We start from the raw sequence: 24450 nt of genomic DNA on the forward strand, positions 1-24450 counted from the left end.
CTAACTAACTAACCTACCTAAAAGTGGCTCCTCTCCCTTTCTCTATCAATTACACTGTTTTGTTTCATAGCACTTTTTCAGGAATTAGTCTGCTTATTTATTTGTTAACATCTTCCATCCCCACTAAAATATGTTTCCCGAGGTGAGATTCCTGGGGTGTTGTTTACCAAACTATCCCTAAAAGTGTAGAACAGTGCCCGGCTTAAGAGGATCTTGATAAATACTTTTTTAAAGAACAAATAAAAAACGACGCACTGTAAGACGATAAAAACTCCCAGACTCTCACTGCCGCCAAGCTCCGCCCCCCGGAGCCACTTCCGCCCAAGGTCTAGCCTTCCGGGAGGGGAGTCCTCTGCGCGGGCGCTGTGGGACCGCGGAGCATTCTGGGAAAAGATGGATGCTCACGATCTGTTTCGCCGGCTCGGCGCGGGGGCCAAATTCGACGTGAGACGCTTCTCGGCGGACGCTGCCCGATTCAAGGTACTGTGTGCAAGGTGTCAGAAGCCTGAGTAACTGAGAAGGGGCAGGTGCCGGAGAAGGAACTGGCTGCTGGGGGAGCCGGCACTCGGAGACCCCGTGGCCTGGCTGTGGGGCATTTTCCCTCCCTTGGCGTTCAGCTTACTGCAGCCTTCTGAATGAACTCTTTTTCCCATCATTCTTTAGACTTTGTTGGGTCTAGCAAGGAAACGTTTCCTCCCGGCCTCCTTTCTGAGTTTATTCAAAGCACAGTTAGAATCCTACTTTCAGAAGTTATCTTTTTTCCGAAACTGATGGAAAAGAATTTGAAAAACCCCAAACGGAGAGAACATGATTTCACTGTAGTCTCTCCAGGTTTGTCTTGGCATGCGTATGCCTTTAGTGGGCATGTTTTTTTTTTATTCTCGCAACTCCGTGGCGTGTTAAGTAACCAATGAGAAGAGCGATTTAGAAATGGGAGATCTTACATAGGGAATTAGTGATAAATCGGGAGTAGTTAGGGCCCAATTGTGGAAAATCTTGAATATCAAGATTTCTTGGTATTGGGACTAGGGACATTTGTGTGTGTGTGCAACACGTGTGTTTCTTCTTTCTCTGTCTGACGGCATAGCCTAGTTGTTAAGAGTTTGAACTCTGGAACCAGATTATTCAGGTAAAATCCTGGGTCGGCCAGTTACTAGTTTTGAGACCTTGGTCAAGTTACTTAACCTCTTAATGCCTCGATTTTCTCATCTGTAATATTGGTATTTACCTCGTTAGGGTTGTTGAAGGAAGAAGGAATTTAATATATCTAAACATGCTTAGAAATCTGCCTGACAGCATGTGTTATGCTTATAAGTGTTAGTTGCTATTATGACTATTATTATTACTTTTATAAGGTCAGAAAAGGTATCATCTTGGATTCCATTTGCCCAAACACACACTTGTCAGCTCAAACAAATATTTGGTGAAAGATAAAAAAGATGGGGAGTCATTCTACCCACACCCTTAACTGCCAACACTGCTAGGGTGAAAACAGTGCCAGTCTGTCTATAGATTTCATTTGAAATTTTCTGGGTTTTAGATAGGAAAAAGGAAATATGACTTTGATTCTTCGGAGGTGCTACAGGGACTGGACTTTTTTGGAAACAAGAAGTCTGTCCCAGGTGAGAGTGAATCATCAAGAACTCATCAGGAACTACAAGATGAAGAGAAAAATGAAGAGAGCCTAACTGAAAGGAAGAGGGAGCAGAACAAGAAAAAGAGGAAGAAGATGACTTCAGGTTAGTGCTTGACGTATTTCTTTTTCTTTTTTCTTTTTTCAATTACAGAAATTATGCAAGCTTATGATTACACCTCAGACAGTATACAGCTATTTGTCAGTTGATGGCATTCAGGTTGTTTCCAGGTATTTGTGATTACGAATATTGCTACAATAAGATACCTGTACATATATCTTTTTGTACAGGTGCTGTATTTCTGTAATTAGCATCCTAAATGTGAATTCACTATGTGAAAGGATATGCACACTTCTTTCTTTGAACAGATACAAAATGACTTCCCACAGCCATGTCAATGCTGGGTACTGTTGGTCTTAACATTTTAGCCAATCTCATGAGTGAAGCTATTTTTTAATTTGTATTTTTTTTTAATTTATTTATTTTTGGCTGCATTGAATCTCTGTTGCTGAGCGCAGGCTTTCTCTAGTTGCGGCGAGCAGGGGCTACTCTCCATTGCGGTGCGTAAGCTACTCATTGGGTAACTTCTCTTGTTGCAGAGCACGGGCTCTAGGCTCGCCGGCTTCAGTAGTTGTGGCTCGCAGGCTCAGTAGTTGTGGTGCATGGGCTTAGTTGCTCCACAGCATGTGGGATCTTCCCAGACCAGGGCTCAAACCCGTGTCCCCTGCATTGGCAGGCGGATTCTTAACCACTGTGCCACCAGGGAAGCCCCTGTATTTTCTTGATAACTGGTAAGGTTGAACATCTTTTCATAGGCTTTGTTGGATATTTACATTTCAAGTTTTGTGACTTGTTTGTTTTTACACCTTGCCTGTTTTTCACAAGGTTTTTTTCTGTACTCAAAAATAGGAGTATTTACTTTTTTTCTTTGTCTGTTACATCTATTAAGTTTCCTAGCCATTTTACCCTTTTTTTTTTTGCGGTACGCAGGCCTCTCACTGTTGTGGCCTCTCCCTTTGCGGAGCACAGGCTCCGGACGCGCAGGCTCAGCGGCCATGGCTCAGCGGCCATGGCTTACGAGCCCAGCCGCTCCGCGGCACGTGGGATCTTCCCAGACCAGACTGGGGCACGAACCCACGTCCCCTGCATCGGCAGGCGGACTCTCAACCACTGCGCCACCAGGGAAGCCCCATTTTACCTTTTTAATAAACTAAATACTTACGCATGGTTTTAAAAAGTTATACAATGGTGAAAAGTAAATTTTCTTTCCACTGTTTTGTCTCTAGTCCCCTATTTCTCCAGAGGCAACCACAGTTAATCAATTTCTTAGGTATATTCCTAGAGATATTCTATTCTCATGTATTTATACCTCGCTTAAAAAACGTGAATGATAGTGTACTCTGTATGCTGTTCTGTTCTGAACCTTCCCTACCCCTACTTCTTTTATAAAAAACAATGTATCTTGGAGATTGTTTGGAATGAGTAGGAAGTGCATTGCCTTGTTCATTTTAACATAGCATAGTATCCCATTGTCCATTCCATAAGTGATTTAACAAGTTTCTATGTGATGGACTTTTAGTTTGTTTCCTCACTTTTACTGTTACAGTGTTGCAATAAATGTTTTACTTTGTGTGTATGTGTGGGTATATCTGTCTGATAAATTCTTAGAAGTGGAATTTCATAGTTAACAAGTCATGTTACTTTCCTGGCTACAAGGAAGTTTAATAAAGCCTTCCACCGAGATGAATTGAAAAAAGACCTGACACAAGCTTAGGTTGCCCTGTTTTCCTGGGCAGCCAGAAACACACAGATATGTCCTATAACCATTTAGCAACAAGTGTGGATAGACATATATATAGTTTTAATTGGAAAATTCAAGATCTTGTGGGTGAATAATGATTCAGGTCTATTAATGCCAACTGTCTCATAAAAGGGAGCAAAATTTTATTTTTTTAAAAAGTCTTTCCAAAAAAAGAAGTCATTCCAATTGTTGATGCCCACCAGCCATGTACAAGAGTTTCCTTTTTATATAAATTTGCCTCCTCATGTACTGTTGCACCTTTTTACTGTTAATATTGTTCATCTGTCTCTTCTTAATTTGTTAGGCCTTATATATATTAAGGAAGTTAGCTCTATTCTAGCATACTATGTATACAGATATGTTTTCTAGTTTGTCCCTTGTCACTTATCGTCTTTATTTATTTATTGCCATTTTATGTGTTAAATTTATCTTTTCCTTTATGGTTTTTTGGGTTTGTTTTTACATTCTAAGCATTAAGCTTATTTTTCAAAAATTCTCCCATGTTTTCTTATTTGTAGTTTCATTTTGTTATATTGAAATCTTTGACCCTCTGGGATTTTATTTGGTATAAGGAATGAATGAGGAACTAATTAATTTTTTTCCAGATGGCTAGCTAATTGTCCTAATACATTGATGTTACATCTTCTCCCTGTTGGATTTAAATACAACTTTTATTGTAACTTATTTCCCATATATATTTGGATCTTTTGACTCTATTCTATTTCATTGATTTCTAATTCTGTGTTCCTACACCAGTACCAGCTTGTGTTAATTAATGTGGCCTTACTTTATAAATTCCAGTAGAGTGGTATGGCATACTCTTTTTATTGATTGGGCAACTGGATATTTTCTCCCTAAAGTGATCTATAGAGTCAGTGCAAACCCAGTTAAAACTCTAGTAGACTTTTCTGGTAGAAATTGAAAAGGAGTTTTAAAAAAATAAACATGCAGTTACTATGTGACCCACCTATTCCACTCCTAGAATTTACCCAAGAGGAAGGAAAATGTGTGTCCTCACAAAGACTTGTACACAGGTGTTCATAGTGGCTTTATATGTAACAGCCAAAAACTGGAAATGACCCAAATGTCCTTCAGCAAGCGAAGGATAGACAAATTGTATATCCATACAATGGAATGCTACTTGTAAATAAAAAGTTAAAATTATTGATACATGCTCCAACATGGATGAATCTCAAAATAACTATCCTGAGTGAAAGAAACCAGACTAAATTTATTAAATACTATATGATTCCATTTATATAAAATTCCAGGAAAAAAAAGCTAATTAATCAACAGTGACAGAAAACAGGGGACTTCCCTGGTGGCCCAGTGGTTAAGACTCTGCTCTTCCACTGCAGGGAGCACAGGTTCAATCCCTGGTCAGGGAACTAAGATTGCACATGCTGTGCGGCACAGCCAAAAAAAGAAAGAAAGAAAGAAAGAAAGAATACAGGTTGTTACCTAGGGATGGACTGATGCATTGTAAGGGGCCGCAAGGAAATTTTGGGAAGTGATGGAAATAGTCTTAAATGTGGTGATGGTTTAACAGGTGCATACATAATGTCAAAATGCCTCAAGTTGTATACTTTAAATATATGCAGTTTATTGTGTTGGTTGTATATCGGTGAAGTTGAAAAAATTTAAAAGAAATTCCAGAAGTAGTCTTTGCTCATTACTCTTCTTAGAATTTTTTAGGTATTCGTACATATTTATTTTCCCATATAAACTTTAAAGTCAGCTACTCCAGTTACCGAAACAATCCTATCATTACTTTTCACTGAGGTAGTGTTATTTACAGATTTAGTGAGAATTGCTCTCTTTATAATATTGAGTAGTCCTTAAGTATTGTGTTGTGTTTATTGCTATTATAAGTGAAATCTTTTCTTGCATCGTATTTATTTTCTAGCTGGTTGTGGATATAGAAAAGTTGGCTGCCTCATTGACATCTCTTATTGTTTAAATAGTTTTTGAATTAATCCCTCATTGTTTTCAAGTGTACAGTTAGGTACATATTACAAAGCTGAAATAACTAAAAAGAAGAAAAAGGAAAGAGTGAGCTTCAGAGCTCTGATTTTACCAACACACAACTTGCTTCTCCTTTCCCAATTTTTTTTTTTAATTAATTAATTTTTATTTTTGGCTGCCTTGGGTCTTTGTTGCTGCGCGCGGGCTTTTCTCTAGTTGCGGCAAGCAGGGGCTACTCTTCGTTGCAGTTCGTGGGCTTCTCATTGGGTGGCTCCTCTTGTTGCAGAGCACAGGCTCTAGGCGCGCAGGCTTCAGTAGTTGTGGCACTCAGGCTCAGTAGCTGTGGCTCACGGGCTCTAGAGCACAGGCTCAGTAGTTGTGGTGCATGGGCTTAGTTGCTCCGCAGCACGTGGGATCTTCCCGGACCGGGGCACGAACCCGTGTCCCCTGCATTGGCAGGCAGACTCTCAACCACTGTGCCACCAGGGAAGCCCTCCTTTCCCAATTTTTATACCTTCTATTACTTTCTTTCATCTAGTTGCAACCACTAGTACTTTTTCTTTTGTTTAGTGTGAAGGTAAGGTATGGCCTGTTTGTGCCACCTAAGAATGTTGCACTTAAAATCTTTTAATTTTTTAAAAATATCTTTTAGAAATTACGTCTCAAGAAGTTTCTACTATACAGTGGATATCATCTGTGGAAGCAAAGATTGAAGATAAAAAAGTTAAAAGAGAAAATAAACTAACTTCAGGAAAGTTGGAGCAGCTCAGAAAAGAAAAGGTTAGAAAAATGGCTTCACCCAATTGTGTTTCTGGCCTAATGACTTTTTCGCTATCCTTGAGTTATTCTGGTGGTAAAAGCGAGTATGGTTTTGTTTAGAAGATTACTTACATTAGATTAGATTTTACTTTAATGGAAACTTAAAGCAAAGTAGTGTTTGTGCTGTGGCTGAAATTTTTAAAGTTTAAAATTCTTGAAAGTATCTTGAAATTTTGAAACTTAGGTCCAAATTGATGATGTGTTTAGAATTAAATTTTTAAAATTTCTTATTCCCTTTTGATAAACATGAAATTGGCCCCCTTTCTCCTTTATGTTAAGCTCACACTGGTTTAGAAGGATTTCCTCCGACAGGGATTTGAGAGTTAGAATTCTTAAGAAACCTATTTTATGACTTGGGACTAGGAGGAGTAGAATTCAGAAGAAACAACAAATATGCCGTTGTCGTGTTTGCTGCTCTCCTGCCGTATTGCAGATGGAGAGTATTGTTCGGCTCAGTTAGTAATCCCGAATCTAGAATTTGGCTGTCTGGATCAGAGAATGGGAAAACAACAAAAATCAGCATCACTTGATTCTGCTTTTGGCACTCAGTCTTAATAAGTAGAGTTTAGGGTAATCATTAAAAAGCATTGGCACTTGTCTGCTAAGTGCCACATAAAGACAATAGATTGATTCAGTGCCTGCCTTCTAGAAGTTTATATAAGATTGTGACTGTGACAGTAGCACATTAATGTGAATAACACATTATTCATGACATTGACATTAATATGAGGAAAGTGTGGATAGATAGGTTTCATTGTTATGAAGGTCTTCCTTCTATGAAAGGGCACGAATTATACCTAATATCTGTATCTTGTAGGGATTGGAATTTAACCAGAAAGTTTCATATGTTACTAAAGCTTATCCCAGAAACCGTTACTGTTGCTTTACAACATCTGACACGGTATTTGACCACATTCATGGCGACTCCTTTATTTCACTTTTCAGATAAACTTCTTCCGGAATAAACATAAAATTCATGTCCAAGGAACTGATCTTCCTGACCCAATTGCTACATTTCAGCAACTTGACCAGGAATTTAAAATCAATTCTCGACTGCTTCAGAACATTCTAGATGCAGGCTTCCAGATACCTACGCCAATCCAAATGCAAGCCATTCCAGTTATGCTGCATGTGAGTATGAAGGCCTGTAAGTGAGGATGCGTGCATGTGTATGTGTGTGTGTGTTCATTCTCTTTCCTCTGTCTTTGAAATGTTCCTTTCTGCCTTATCTCCCCTTGTTGAAATCCTACCCTTGATTTCAAGGTCCGTCTCTAATACCTGTGCCTCCGTAAGATTTGTCTTGATCACTACTGCTAGATGTGATCTTTTTCCTTTACCAACACTGTTTCCCCTACCACCCAGTTCTCCATGTGTTTTCTTTTTCTTGCAACATTTGTCTTACACTTTACTATGGATTTGCATTAATTATATTCATCTCTTCCATTTAACTAAGAGTGTTAATCTTCTGAGGATAGGGACTATGTTCTGTTTTTTCATCCATGATTTAGTTTGTAATATTCAAGAACTATTTCAGAAATACAGAATTCTTGTATATAACCTGACTTTGTTTTTATCCCAGTACTTTTTATTATTGAAGTCTATTTAAGTACCAAAAAAATGCATAGATTTTAAGTGCACAGTTCATTGAGTTTCAACAGTGCATACCCTATGTAACCATCAACTCAGTGAAGATGTGTAGCATTTCTGTCACTCCAGCCAGTTCTCTCATACCCCTTCCATTCAGTCCTCACCTGACCCCCGCCCAGAGGTAAGCACTTTTCTGGTTTCTATTGCCATGTTTTAGTTTTTCCTCTTATAGAATCATGTAAGTGGAATCATTCATTATTTACTCTTTTTGGTTTCTTTCACTCTAATACAGTTTCTGAGATTCCTCCATGTTGTATATATCAGTAGTTTGTTACTGAGTAGTATTCTGTTGTATGAGTATACCATAATTTGTTTATGTGTTGTTGATAGAGGTATGAGTTAACTTAGACTTTTGGAAATTAAGTTTTTCTGAGGTTTCTTTTTGTAGTGGTGAGAGCTGACTTTTTTCCCCAACATAACCAAGATGGCCTTCAGTTCTAGTAGCCAAAGGATATGAGTTCCCTCTCTCCTCATCCATACTAACCCTTTTCATTTTCTTTGGGAACTGAAATAAGAATATATTTGAATGATGTTGTTGACTGACATTATAGTAAATTTGCTTTTAGTTTTCATTTAAGGTTGTTTCTGTAGTGACCTTAACTTAAAGCTTTAAAAATCACAGTGACAAAAAAAAAAAAATCACAGTAACTTTTTGAAGATTGTCACCTATAAATGACTCTGTCACTCAGGTTTTCACCACTTTTTTTTTTTTTTTTTTTTTTTTTGCGGTACGCGGGCCTCTCACTGTTGTGGCCTCTCCCGTTGCGGAGCACAGGCTCCGGACGCGCAGGCTCAGCGGCCATGGCTCACAGGCCCAGCCGCTCCGTGGCATGTAGGATCTTCCCGGACCGGGGCACGAACCCATGTCCCCTGCATCCGCAGGCGGACTCTCAACCACTGCACTACCAGGGAGGCCCTCACCACTTTTTATTTCTTACTTTTAGCCATTCTGTTATTTATTAAAACCTTCCTTAAGGATGGAGCAATGCAGATATCAGGTCAAAAAGTTGGTTTTGTAATTTTGCTTTGATAAAGAGGTTTAGGGGAAAGAAAAATTGAAATAATGGAAATAAGGTTGTGAATCATCTTTGGGTTTTAGTTATCTACTTTCTTTACCCAGTTCAAATGAACTTTAGTAATAATGCTCAGAAACTCTATTGGGGCGGTTGTAGCAGGGGTGGGTAGAAAAGCAAATATCGGAGAAGTTAGAAGAGTGATGGGAATGTGAGTGTTTGGATTTATTATGTATAATTTTGTTATTTTTATGGCTGGTAGCATTATTTGACTGGGCTCTGAAAAATGTATGTACTCTTCCTTTTACTTAATATACTCTGTTTTTAGGGTCGAGAACTTCTGGCTTCTGCTCCTACTGGATCTGGAAAGACTTTGGCTTTTAGCATTCCTATTTTAATGCACCTGAAACAACCCACAAACAAAGGCTTCAGAGCCCTGATTATATCACCAACACGAGAACTTGCCAGCCAGGTATGACTGGTACTTTCTGAAGAGGTTGTGTTTGTGTTTGTCAGTCATCTTTCTTATTTGAGGGTAATAGAAAGGTCCAAAAGAGTAAGGCCCATGTCTTTCTCATGGTCACATATTCTGTTCAAAGCACACTTCTCTGTGTCTTACTGCATGTGGGCCAGTCTTTTAAGTCTTTTCAGTTTTATAAAATATGTTGTTCTTAACATTTATACTTTGGTATATGCTCTAAGATCCTTGAAGTTGGAAGGCTACTATCATATATAGTTCCCCTCTAAAACTTTTTTTCCTCACCTAGAAAAATGAAACCTCATCTCAGTTTTTGAGAAAGTAAAACTATACAGTGATCCACTCTACCCTCCCAATGTGCTTAATATAAAATACATGCTAAGTATGAAATAGTTTTGCAACAGTACTGTATTCTACAAACAATATGTAACAGAATGGAAGAGTTTTGGTTTTATCTCTTGGAACTAGTTTACTAGACCGGAAGAAACTACTGAATCTTACTTAGTATTGACGTTCCAAAATGCTGAGATTCCAGGTTAATCTACAGATTATGGGCTTAATTTCAGGTATTCATGAGTTGATACTAGATTTATTTTGTTAATAATGAAAAAGAGACTATACATCTTATCCAAGTATTTTAGCAACTAATGTTTTTTATCATTTTCTGTTTCAGATTCACCGAGAGTTAGTAAAAATATCTGAGGGAACAGGATTCAGGATACACATGATCCACAAAGCAGCAGTTGCAGCCAAGAAATTTGGACCTAAATCATCTAAGAAGTTTGGTAAGGGGCTTCGTGCTTGAGATGTAAGGGAGTTAGAAATTACAGGTATCCTAATCGCTACCTAGAAGTTCTTAAAGTGTAGTTAGTTTGATTTTTAGAAAAGCTGAAAGAGATCTCCTCCTCACCCCCACCCAGTAGATATATAAATATATACCAGTGGTTCTCAAGCAGAGGTGATTCTGCCCTTCACCCCCACCTCACCCTCTATCCCAGGGATACTTGGCAATATCTGGAGACATTTTAAGTTATCACAACTGGGGAGAGGTGCTACTAGTATAGGGACAGAAGCCAGGGATGCTGTTAAACATCCTACAACACACAGGTCAGCCTCCTACAACAAGGAGCTGTCTGAACCAAAATGCCAGTAGTGCTGAGGTTGAGAATCCCTGCTTATTCTATTGATTGTTAATCTGCCATGGAAATATTCTGCAGATAAGATTGATTTACATCCCTACTCTTAGATCAGCCAGAGAATCTGTTTTATTTGTCTTTTATCTTGAGCTTCTGAGTAAAGTTGCATTTAAGGAAAGTATTTTCCTGAAAAACAAACAAATGTTTGTTAAGCAAATTGGTGGATTATAGTATTCTTGCCTCTTAGAAGCTGAGAAAGCAGATCAGATAAAAGGAGAGTAAGGATATAGTAGTTTGTGCTATGATGGATTTTAAAAATATGTATATTAGCTTATTGTGTTGTTGTTGGTGTAGTGCATATAACCACTTCTCCCCACCTGAGGTTATTAACGGAAATTCAGGAGACTTAATCCCCTAATTCAAGAGGGATGAATGTTGTTTTTGCAATTTGTACCATTTATTTTTCCTTACAGATATTCTTGTGACTACTCCAAATCGACTAATCTATTTATTAAAGCAAGATCCTCCGGGAATAGACTTAACAAGGTACATTACTTTAATAATGTGTTTTATGTGTGTTTTTCATTAAATTGATTATATTTTGTCCTCAGTTACTTGTATTATTGCTCTTTGGAGCTTGCTATGTTGATGCTGAGAAAAATGGTTTTCATTAAACTTATAGAAAAGTAACTATCCTGGTCTGGAAGAAAGTTAACAGATTCCGATAAGCAGTTAGTACAGAATTCCCCTAGAAATTTTCACATCTTTCAGCAATGGTGATGGCGTTCATAAGGTTTATCTGAGCTTCTGTCATTGCCAGTGGAACCTCATATCTTTGGGGCTAATGGAATAGGTACATTAATTTATATTTATCTTGTTTTTACCTTTTTCTTGCTTATTTTTCTTATACCTTTTTCTGGTATGATATGTAGATCTGAGAAGCATCATTGTGGTTGGACTTCTTCATTTGTTCCCACAGGTAGTGAAGCATCTTGGATCTTTCAGTTCAATACCCACAAGTTTTTTTTTGTTATTTCTTAGTGTTGAATGGCTGGTAGTAGATGAATCAGATAAACTGTTTGAAGATGGCAAAACTGGGTTCAGAGACCAGCTGGCTTCCATTTTCTTGGCCTGCACATCCCACAAGGTCAAAAGAGCTATGTTCAGTGCAACTTTTGCCTATGATGTTGAGCAGTGGTGCAGACTCAACTTGGATAATATCATTACTGTTTCCATTGGAGCAAGGTAATTGTTCTTCCACATTATCCCACTCATTTTTAAAAAAAACACAAGTCGGGCTTCCCTGGTGGGGCAGTGGTTGAGAGTCCGCCTGCCGATGCAGGGGACACGGGTTCGTGCCCCGGTCCGGGAAGATCCCACATGCCGCGGAGCAGCTGGGCCCGTGAGCCATGGCCACTGAGCCTGCGCGTCCGGAGCCTGTGCTCCGCAACGGGACAGGCCACAACAGTGAGAGGCCCGTGTAACACACACACACACACAAAAAAAACACAAGTCATTATTTTAGACTAAAAGAGATAGGTTGTGTGGGTTAAGATTGATAAAAAGAGTTTGACTGAAAGAAATATATTCTTTAAAGTCAAGATTGATTAAGCATTTTCTATTTTAGAATAATCCAAAGGGAGATTCTCATATTGTCATATTAATATTCCTATCCTCATGCGTTTAGTTGGTTTTTCCAATCCACAAAGTATGACATGAGCTCTGTGGCCACCCAAAGGATTTAATCTCGTTGATGGCTTAACAAAGTAGGGCCACAGAGAAGGAAGCTGACGTTACTGAGCCACTTGATTTATAATTGCTTTTTAAAAATATTTTGGGGAGCCTTTATGCTAAATGATAGAGAAAAGTCTTATGAAATTATGATATTGCCACTTGATATACTATAATGCAACGCATGAAATGGTCAGAGTGAAGATTGTAGCTATATGAAAAGGTGCCTGTAGTACCATGTTAAGTAAAACAGAAGCCAAATGAAACAGTAAAGAATATCCTGTCTACTTTCAACATAAAACTCCTGTGTATAAAAAGAAAAATAGAACAGATTAACCATAAACATAATTATAAAGGCAGATAACAGAATGGAAAAAGTATTTATACATAGTACAGAGTGTTAATAAAGCCTAAAGATACCTCACCCCAACTGTTTGTCAATAAATAAACCTTTGCTAAACATTTAGAAAAAAATTTAGGCATATGTAACAACCCCCTTTAAAATGTTCTCATTTTACCCAATAATTTTACTTTTAGAAAGATTCTGTAAGTAATTAGACACATGAAAATTTATGACTAGAACACAGCAAAATGTCAAAGTTTATTCTAAAATGGTAGAATTGTGGGTAATTTATTTTATTGTTTATGTCTTTATTTTTTAAAATTTTCTTGAGATAACATTTTTATAATCATAACAAAACATTCAAAGACCTAAATAGACATTTCTCCAAAGACATCCAGATGGCCAGTAGGCACATAAAAAGATGCTCAACGTCACTAATTATTAGAGAAATGCAAATCAAAAGTACAATGAGGTATCACCTCACACCAGTCAGAATGGCCATCATCAAAAAGTCTACAAAGAATAAATGCTAGAGAAACTAACACAACATTGTAAATCAACTATACTCCAATAAAAATTAAAAAAAAAAAGAATAAATGCTGGAGAGGGTGTGGAGAAAGGGAACCCTCTTACATTGTTGGTGGGAATGTAAATTGGTGCAGCCACTCTGGAAAACAGTATGGAGGTTCCTTAAAAAACTAAAAATAGAGTTACCATATGATCCAGCAATCTCAACTCCTGGGCATATATCCTGAGAAAACTATTATTCGAAAAGATACATGCACCCCAGTGTTCATAGCAGCACTATTTACAATAGCCAAGACATGGAAGCAACCTAAATGTCCATTGAGAGATGATGGGTAAAGAAGATGTGGTGTACACACACACACACACACACACACTTAAACACACACACACAGAGGAATATTATTCAGTCATAAAAATGAATGAAATAATGCCATACAGCAACATGGATGGGCCCAGAGATTATCATACTAAGTGAAGTAAGTCAGACAGAGAAAGACAAATATCATATGATATCACTTATATGTGGAATCTAAAAAATGATACAAATGAACTTATTTACAATGCAGAAACAGGCTTACAGACATAGAAAACAAAGTTACAGTTACCAAAGGGGAAAGGCAGAGGTGGGGATAAATTAGGAGTTTGGGATTAGCAGATACAAACTACTGTATATAAAATAGATAAACAACAAGGTCCTACTGTATAGCACATGGAACTATATTTAGTATCTTGTAATAAACTATAATGGAAAAGAATCTGAAAAATAATATATATATACACACACACACACATATATACACACATAACTGAATCACTTTGCCATACACCTGAAACTAATATAACATTGTAAATCAACTATACTTGGATTAAAAAATTTTTTAAAAGAATGAATAAAACATTTAAAAATAACAACTTTGTCTTTAAGTTAAAATATAAATAATTCAGTACTTATATTGACAGTGGAAAAGGTCATTCTGTTGGAGTTGTGTGTAAATTTTTTCATTTATTTAGAATTCAAGGGGGGAAACAAAAATTGGCTCTTGCAAACTACAAGGGATGTTTTCTTCTTAGGAATTCTGCAGTAGAGACCGTAGAACAAGAGCTTCTCTTCGTTGGGTCTGAGACTGGAAAACTTCTGGCCATGAGAGAACTTGTTAAAAAGGTATATTTGGACTACATTCTTGAGTTTTGTTAATGTTCACCAAGCCTTGTATTACTAGGTGTAATATTACTAGCAATTACTTGTATGACTAGCCTTGGAAGACGGATTTATTATGAGCGCTTAACTTCTTGGCAGACCCTTGATGGGGCTCTGCTGGGTCTCCCGCCTCCTGCTGGCAGTCTTGGGGGTCTCTCTGTCCCAGCTTCTCCCTGCCCACACCCTAACTCCCATCCAGAACTGGCTGCAGGGCCCCCAGCTCTCCTCCCTGTCCCCAGGTAGGGTGATCAGTGCTGTGGCCTGGGTCCCTGAGCTGTGTGCTATTGAGGGGGTCCTGCCACAGGATTCCTGGGTGGGCCCCCCTCCGTGCCCTGGCTGTTTCCATATTTAAGCTGAAATAAAAGGTTTTAGAAACTTAAAAAAAAAAAAAAGGGAGGTTGAGTGCTATTCCTGCGTCATATTTAGTAATCCAGTGGTAAATCGGTAAGAAGCACATTGGAGCAACTCTTGTCTTGAAGGGGAGAGGCTCTCCTCTCAGAATATATTAAGATTTCTGTTCCCAGCTTGGGGTAGGCCAGGGAAAGACCTACCTGCTGCCCTGAATGCCTCCTTTTTCCATACCAGCACGCTGCGGGTTCTGTTCCAGACCACCACAGTAAGGCCAATGTCACAATAAAGTGAGTCACAGGAATTTTCTGGTTTCCCAGTGTATAGATAAGTTATGTTTACACTATATTGTAGTCTATTAAGTGTGCAATAGCATATGTCTAAAAAACAATGTACATACCTTAACTTAAAAATACTTTATTGCTGAAAATGCTAACCAACATCTGAGCCTTCACTGAGTCATAGCAGAAACATTAAAGATCACTCACTGATCATAGATCACAACAGCAAATATAATGAAGAAGTTTGAAATATTGTGAGAATTACCAAAATGTGATACAGAGACGTGAAGTGAGCAAATGCTGTTGGAAAAATATGGTGCTGAACATTGAGTCGCCACAAACCTTCAATTCGTAAAAAACACAATATCTGCAAAGTGCAATTAAACAAAGTATGCCTGTATATATCTGCCCCTGAATCTCCCCCCATCACTCTCCTGGTTTCTTAGAGAACTGGGGCATTAATGAATAGGACACTAGAGTGGGGTTTTTTGTTTTATTAATGAGTTAATAGAAATATAGTACTTACAATAGTGCTTGGCACATAATAAATGCTATTATGTGCATGTTTTACTAATGTTCTTAAGGATATCATTTGGCAGTAGGAAATTTAAGGTTTTCACAGATACTCAAATGGAATTATACACCAGAGATTTTTAGCCATGTATAAACTTCAGGAGTTCTGTGAACCTTCTGAAATTATATGTAACATTTTGTGTGAATGTGTGGTTGCCTGTTAGAAAGCTTCATAGCTTTCTTTCATTAGATTCTGAAAGGGTGCGTGGACCAAAATAATAAGGTTAAGCCCTAATGCTGACAGTCAAAAATATAGAAAGCTGGTTTGAGAGAGAGGTGGGGTTTGATGATATTAATGTAAAAACTAAAAATCATTTGCTTAGGGCTGCTGGTTGATAACTGAGATTTTATGGAACTTGATAAAGATTATATTGAAAGAACTGAGAACCAAGGACTAAGCTTTGGGGAATACCCACAGTTAGGATAAATAACAGATTAAAATGACAGTTATTGGGGCTTCCCTGGTGGTACAGTGATTGAGAATCCGCCTGCAGTGCAGGGGACACGGGTTCGAGCCCTGGTCCAGGAAGATCCCACATGCCGTGGAGCAACTAAGCCTGTGCACCACAACTACTGAGCCTGCGCTCTAGAGCCCGTGAGCCACAACTGCTGAAGCCCATGCACCTGTAGCCCGTGCTCTGCAACAGGAGAAGCCACCACAATGAGACCACACACCACAATGAAGAGTAGCCCCTGCTCACCGCAACTAGAGAAAACCCACACGCAACAACGAAGACCCAATGCAGCCAAAAATAAATGAAATAAATAAATTTATTTTTTAAAAAATGACAGCTATTACATTTTAAGAAGAAACAAAAATGTTCTGAAGCACAGAAGCAATCAGATGATTATTTCAAAGAGTGGGCATCCATTGCTGTAGAAAGATGAAGGGGAATTAATTAGACAAGATTATTGGAATTAGATGGAGAGCCTGTACTCCACAACAAGAGAAAGAACCACACTGTAGAGAATGGATGGTGAGGAAGACAGAGGCAGGCTTGGACCTCTGGTCTAAGAAATTTGTCAATTTCTAAATTAAAATGAACTAAAATCATATGAAATACTGCAGTTATATTCTTGATTATGGATTATGTATGCTTTCTTTTAGGGTTTCAATCCACCTGTTCTTGTTTTTGTTCAGTCCATTGAAAGGGCTAAAGAACTTTTTCATGAGCTCATATATGAAGGTATTAATGTGGATGTTATTCATGCAGACAGAACTCAGCAACAGGTAAAGTCAAATGCATACTTTCAAAGCAATAAAGAACAACTAAATTTTTTTTAATTGGCATTAAATTTATGAAGTACTTGTTTTCCATTCCTAGAGTGGTACTAAAACATTTAATATATGTTCTGTTAACCAGAGAGATAACACAGTCCATAGCTTCAGAGCAGGAAAAATCTGGGTTCTTATTTGTACAGCCTTGCTAGCCAGAGGGATCGATTTTAAAGGTGTGAACCTGGTCATCAACTATGACTTTCCAACCAGCTCAGTGGAATATATCCACAGGATAGGTGAGTCGTGTGCCCCACCCCTCTACTCACCTCTCTTAGCACCACTACCAGTCCCTTCAGCATGCTCAAGTTTTTAGTGCTGTGAAAATCCAGTGATTTGTATATGTGATTCTTGAAGGTCCCATTCCTCCCAAAAGTAGGTTTTTTTTAATGGTCTGGTTTCTCTTAGGTCGAACTGGAAGAGCCGGGCATAAAGGAAAAGCTGTTACGTTTTTCACTGAAGATGATAAACCATTATTAAGAAGGTAAATTAGGAGAAAAAATTTAGCATTAAGTTGGCAAAATTGATTCATTATTCTCATACACAGTTAACGGATAATTACAAAATGGCTGTGTCCCAAATTCTGTTATGGTATTAGTCAAACAAACCTTAGCCATGAAAAAAAGAAAAATGATCAAAGGGCCTCGTTTTTGCCCTTCCATTGTTAGATTTTGGAAATATTCACAATGGAATATTCATTAAGTTTCAGACCCACGGGCTTTCTTGGTGGCACAGTGGTTAAGAATCCGCCTACCAATGCAGGGGACACGGGGTCGAGCCCTGGTCCAGGAAGATGCCACGGAGCAACTAAGCCCGTGGGCCACAACTACTGAGCCTGTGCATTAGAGCCTGCGAGCCACAACTACTGAGCCCATGTGCCAGAACTACTGAAGCCTGTGCACCTAGAGCTTGTACTCCACAAGAGAAGCCACCTTAATGAGAGGCCTGTGCACAACGAAGAGTAGCCCGCACTCGTTGCAACTAAAAAGAGCCCGCGCATAGTAACAAAGACCCAATGCAGGCAAAAGTTAATTAATTAAAAAAAAAAAGTTTCAGACTCACAGAATTCTCCCAATAGTCTTCACTTGATATTACTCAAAATGTAATATTAAGGTTTTGGATTAATTGTTTAAAGTTAACCCCTGAGTCTCTTATAGCCCCGTCAAAATGATCTCTTAGCATGGGTGTATTCTTCCCATTACTCTTAGGGGCAGCTGGAGTTTTATGTTTAGTCCCAGGATCACCTGTCATAGAGGAAAAACTGTTTTAGTAACACACTCTAATATTCAGTTGTAGCCCCTTGAAGCCTGGGTAACCTATGATAGATATACTTTTAGAATCTTAATTTAGCCCATCGTCATAGATTTTAATATAGAAGCGGAGTTTCCTACATTTGGGCTGCCTACAGAAATTTTAGGCTGATGATAATTGGCAACAGTTCATATTTCTAACAAATGAAGTTGAGTTGTGGATGTAGGCAGTTTGTACTTTATTCTGTTTATCAGTTTTGGCGAAGATTTTGCTTCGTGCCTTCTGAGCCTTGGCTCTGTCAGCCTTGATTTTGCTGTGATCAGATTTTCACATGTGGTGTGTAGGGGAGTACATTCCAATAGCCTAGATTCACCTGAGTTCTCAGCAACTCCAAGCATGTGCATCTGATGACCCCCATATCGGTACAACAGTGTACCTCAGTTTTCCATCTGGAAAATGGGGATAATGATAGTATTTACTACAAAGGGTTGTAAGGATTGAATAAGTTACTACAGTAAGTCCCCTACATACAAACAAGTTCCGTTCCGAGAGTGTGTTCGTTAAGTCCAGTTTGTTCATAAGTTCAACAAAGTTAGCCTAGGTACCCAGCTAACACAACCGGCTATATAGTACGTACTGTAATAGGTTTATAATAGTTTTCACACAAATAATACATAATAAACCCCAAAATAAAACATTTTTAATCTTACAGTACAGTACCTTGAAAAGTACAGTAGTACAGTACAACAGCTGGTGCTTCTTAGCAGTACCAGCTACGTCACCACTGCTTTTATGCTTGCTTCCGGACACCCTGGGCTTGAAACAAAGATACTGTGCTACTGTACTCTATACAGTACTGTACAGTAAAGTACACAAAAGCACAACCACTTGTAGAGGATGTATGCATATGACAGTGTACGCCAGACATGTGAACTAATTTACCTGATTGGGCATGCGAATGCATGTTTACATCTTTGAAAGTTCAAAACTTGAAGGTTCATTTGTAGGGGACTTACTGTATACATGAGAAGCTTGAGACCATGTCAAGCTTTATCATTTAATAAATTTAAGTATGACTCTGACTTCAGTCAGTGTCTCATCCAATACTGGGCTTAGTAGCTTTTTAGGGCTTGTTAAATATTGAGTAGAAACAGATGCTATCTAAAATTTTCATCAAGACATTGATTTCAGTCCAGCAGACCGTTCTCTCAGTAATCCAATATGACTGTATCTGGTAATAATTGGTAATAATTTATCAGAACACTTTACTGGATTACTTTTTTGTTTGTGTAGTTTTAATTCCTCTTGTATTGTGCAGAGGGTTTATGTACATAAACATCAGTTTGACAAGATACAAATTTACGTTTATGGGTACCTTTTTCAGTGTTGCCAATGTTATCCAGCAGGCCGGATGTCCTGTCCCAGAATACATAAAAGGTTTCCAGAAACTACTAAGGTACAATCTTGAATTTACCTGGAGCTTCTCTCTCTCTCTCTCTCTCTTTACATATATATTCTTGATTTCACACTCTTATACATTATAGTTCTAATAATAGTACTATTTTTAGAACATTTTAAGATTAAAATTTTTCCTTTTAAATATGTGTGAATACTGTCTGTTCTTTCCCTGCCAGTTTTTCATCCTTGAAATTTTAAGTATTCAGATTTTTAAAGTATTATTCAACATGAGTGAAATATGCTGAGATTTTGTTCTAATTCATAAAACTGATAAAAAGCAGTTAATTGGCCAAAATCAAACTCTAGTGTTTGTTAGCACAAGATATAAGAGTGACACACGACATATTTTAATCATAATCAGTGCCTTTTAAAAAATTGGTTGAATTTATCATCCCTTTGGGTTACCTCTCTAGATGCTGTTAGGTAACCTAGTATATTAAAGTGGATACAGTGGTGTCACTGTAAATCTGTAAGTGGATGAAGGAAACGAATTTTGTGAACCAAAGAACCAAAACTAGTTTTAGCTCTTTTAAATTAAGTTGCAGTTAATTCAGTTCTTTCTTTGTAACTTTCAGTAAACAAAAGAAAAAGATGATTAAGAAGCCTTTGGAAAGGGAGAGCATTAGTACAACTCCAAAATATTTCTTAGAAAAAGCTAAGGATAAACGGTAAGTATATGGTAAAAGTTACTGTTTGATTCTGGCATATTCTTATAACGTAAGCATTATTTTTCCTTAGGATAGATTTTTAGAAGTAGAATTTGATAGGTCTACAGTCCATTATAGAAGGTAATAAAAGTAATATATCTTAGGTTGCCTGTGATTTGGAAACTTGGATAATTCAATCTTGGAATTTTTCTTTATCTGTATATTAATGATCTGTATTTCTCCATCTTTGAAAATATGATTTCAATTCACTATGAATTAGAATTGCACTGTCCACCATCTCCACACAGCCTGTATCTGGGCACACTACTGAGGCCAGTAGTTAGGACTGCTGACTCACATTGATGGAGTCTTCCTTCAAGCTCCATATTCTGGGCAGGATTTCAGTAGGATCTTGGGCTTATGCTGAAGCACATTGTAACACCTCTGAACAGTATGACTTGAGTAAATTTGTAGTCATTTAGCTGAAGTTTTGAGGATTTTAAAGTATAGGTTTTTTTTTTTTTTTAGCATACACACAGGACTACCTTTTTTGCCTGTTACTGCCAGGAAACTACATGATTTCATAGGGGATTTCACAGTACTATTCTTTCCACTATTTAAGGAAAAATGACACTCTTCAAATTCTATTAGTACCAATTAATATATAACATATATAAAATGTAGGCATTTACCAAGTTCTACTGTTCACCTTCAGTCTTACTACATATATAATATGTAGTGAGGTGTATGAATGGATGTAAAATGAGACGACCCCTTTCCTGAAGTTAGGGAAAGGAGATTAATATACATGAGAAAAGTTAGATAATAATTTTTAAATAAAACAGAAGTTTAGAGAAGGGAAAAAAATCATTATGGATTGGTGTAGTTACAGAAAGTTTCAAGGAAGTAGAATTATGTTCAAGGATGGGTAAAATTTAGGCATGTAGAAGGAACAAGGTGAACCCAGGCGAGAAAACCTGCACTTTCCTTCTGAGTGAAAGAGTCTGCCTGGCATTTTGTATTGGTTGTGGGAAATAATGTTCAGCCCCAGTACATAGACTGTACAGAGTGTCCCAAAGGGTTCGGTGGTTTTAAGCTTTAATAACTTGGGAAGAATAAATGTTACAACCTTATAAAACTACATCATTTGAAAGATTATTTTAATTTAACTGGTACTTATTCAGTTTTGTGCGTTCTTAATACATTTTTATTTTTATTCTTTGTGGCAACAGTTCCTGGGTGACAGACCAGTGGATTGGTAGAGAAGGTTGCCCTGCTTGGTCACCTTATCTGTCTCATAAGACTTTTTCTTGTGGTGGGCTGCTGCAGAATTGTTGCATACACATCAGAACCTCATTCTTTGGGTGATCTCAAAGCTAGGATTGGAAATGCAGTCCTTTCAGGCACTGAGCCGCAGCTGATAAAAGTTTTTACAAAGGTCGAAAATTGTCTAGAGCATAAGATCATGGCTGTGTTGAACTGTAAAAATAAAATCAATATTTTAAATAATGACAGTTTAATTGCTGATTTTTGTAAGTTTGTAGCTTTTAATGATCTGAGGTTATTAAAACTTAAAGCTGCGCTAAGACTTTGAGGACACTTGTTACAAACCTTGTCACTAGCCCCCTGCTTAAGATGCTTTGGTTCTGTCTCTATTTTCTTTACATTTAAAGGCCATACTTCTTAACATAGCATACAAACAAGATCTGATCTAGCTTACCTTTCCACTGTAGATGTTGCTTTAATGATCCTACCCACACCTGTGGCCTCAGCTCTATGCTGATAAATCTTAAGTCCATATCTTCAAGCCCAGCTTCCCAACTGAGCTATAAACCTGAAGCCTGTTGCCTAATGGGTGTCACTTCAGGCGCTGCAAACTCAAACTGGTATAGTAGGGCGTAGGGGAGATTGGATTTGGAGCCAGAATAACTGGCTCTAATAACACCTTTTCCTGTGTGACTTTGCACAAGTCACTTCACCTCTCTAAGCCTCTTTTCCCCTATATATAATGGAAATGGTTATATAAATAATACCAACTCTGCCACTCAGAGTTGGTGGAGGATTAAATGAACTGATACACATCTAAGAACTTTGCATTACTGTACTGTAGTATGTGAATATTGATTATTTTCTCAAAACTTTTTTTCCTTTTCCTGTGTTAACAGTTAGTTGATGGCATTCACCATTCACCAAAGTCTAAAATCAGACTGTCATGTCTAAAATTTTTACCAGTGTCATGTCTAATATTTATTACCAGTGTGTGATGATCAGCAAGTTACTTAACCACTCCACCTCATTTTCCACATCTGTAAAATGAGGATAATAATAGAATCTTCTTCGTAAGTTAGGAAGACTATCTGAGTTGATACATATAAACGACTTATAAACAGTATCTGGCATTTAATCAATGTGAACTCTTCTTATTAATTCAGGATCAGAATCTGTCTTTTATACCATGTTGTAGTGTAGTTTACTGTGGTGTTTCTGTCTCACTTACCTGGATGTGGTTTTCTAAAGGGCAAAGACACATCTTTGTGTTCCTAGTGCCTTGTATACTTGATTATACAGGAGGTTTCAGTAAATGTTTATTAAACTGGTAGAGTTTTGGAAAGTACATATATCTAAAATTTCTAGGGCTTCCCTGGTGGCGCAGTTGTTGGGAGTCCGCCTGCCGATGCAGGGGACGCGGGTTCGTGCCCCGGTCCGGGAGGATCCCACATGCCGCGGAGCGGCTGGGCCTGTGAGCCATGGCCGCTGAGCCTGCGCGTCTGGAGCCTGTGCTCCGCAACGGGAGAGGCCACAACAGTGAGAGGCCCGCATACAGCCAAAAAAAAACAACAACAACAACAAAAAATTTCTAATTCAACTTTCCTTTCATTGTCACAGGAAAAAGGTCACTGGTCAGAACAGCAAGAAGAAAGTAACTCCTGAGGACAAAAGTTAAAAACAGACTTCTAAAAAGACTATATCACAAATGTGATTTTATGATTCCAGCATGAATGTTGTTTTCATGGAATACATTGTCTTATAATCACCTGTACCAAACATTTGAAATCAACTACAAGAACATGGGACTAGTGAAAAATGATCCTAAACTATCAGTGCATCATGTCAAGTTTCAATTCATAGGTGATTTTTTAAATGATTATATAATGGAAAAAACATTCATTGACATTCATGTGGTTTGAATCCAGAGCCATGCTTCTTACAGAAGAACAAAAGTTTATGCTAAAAATAACAACACCCAAATGTGGTGAACTGGATTTTTCCCTTCAAGTGTGGAAGAGCGTGTCGTGTATGCTGTGGAGAGGCGTTTGGAACCACATTGCGAAGTAAAGTCTTGAGGTTGAATGCCCCTTCCCACCCACTTTTTTTTTTTTTTTTGGATGGACAAGAAGCAGCACCGGCTGTCTACCAAGAATAAACCTACTGCTCTCTTTATTTCACTGTTTCTTGATTTGTTGATGGCCTTTTGTGATATGAGCCACAACAAGATGCCTTTTATATGGCTGGTTATTCAAGTTCACTAGAATTTTAAATTCTTTGATCTATATATAAATATCTTTTACCTCATCCCTATCGTAGCTCAGACCTTACCTTCATAATGTTGCAGCTATAAGATTATGGTCAGCTTCTCCCTTTCTTACTTCATTTTCCATCATTTAACCATGTTCTTTCCTGTCTCTTTCCATTTGAGATGACTTTGCTCGAAAAGTGATAAACATTTTATCCTGATAAGGAAGAATGTTCCTGTTACTTGATCCACCTCTGGCTTCCTTCTCTTACAGCTTATCTTTCCTAAGGCTTTATGGCCCTTCATCCAGATAGTATGCAGGTCTCTGCCGAAGGTAAAGGATTATGATTGTACAGTGATAGAGACTATTCACTCTTAGTAGATTTTCCTCAGTTGCTAGTTTTGTACAGTGGAATGAAAAATCGACTTCATACATGTAAGGTACTTGCAATGGTGCCTGACATGAATGTTAGTTATCAGTACTGTAATACTATAATATAGATAACCTTTTCTCAGTAACATTTGAATTACACTTATTTATTTCCTGTATCCTCAGTCTTTTATTCTAGAGTCAGGATGGGTAGACTTCAACTTAAATATTTTAGATGAGACAAAAATTGTTCATCTTCAGAATTTATGTAAATGGAGACCTATTGCTACAAGGTGCAAGAAATACTTAGAAGCCTGTGATTTTTTTGTTCTTGCAAACAGAGCCTTGACTCAAAATATATTCTGGAAGTAGGTGTACTGGTGCCACCCACTTGCCAGTTGTTTTAAGTTCTTAATTTCTCAGAGGTTCAGTTTGTTTG

The 24450-nt window shown here is 37.9% G+C and overlaps 1 protein-coding gene across 1 annotated transcript; it reads left to right on the plus strand.

Moving 5' to 3' along the window:
* The first annotated feature begins 389 nt into the window (after positions 1–389).
* DDX52 (DExD-box helicase 52) lies at positions 390–23568 on the plus strand. The gene is made up of 15 exons (XM_059996527.1): positions 390–480; positions 1541–1739; positions 6053–6180; positions 7165–7350; positions 9208–9351; positions 10031–10142; positions 10967–11039; positions 11535–11738; positions 14167–14257; positions 16604–16726; positions 16860–17010; positions 17180–17255; positions 19407–19478; positions 20056–20148; positions 23014–23568. The coding sequence occupies exons 1-15, from the start codon at positions 394–396 to the stop codon at positions 23069–23071; spliced, it is 1797 nt and encodes a 598-aa protein (XP_059852510.1). The 5' UTR covers positions 390–393; the 3' UTR covers positions 23072–23568.
* Positions 23569–24450: the final 882 nt, after the last annotated feature.

This window comes from Delphinus delphis, chromosome 19 (genome assembly GCF_949987515.2).
Source record: "Delphinus delphis chromosome 19, mDelDel1.2, whole genome shotgun sequence".
Lineage (NCBI taxonomy): Eukaryota > Metazoa > Chordata > Mammalia > Artiodactyla > Delphinidae > Delphinus > Delphinus delphis.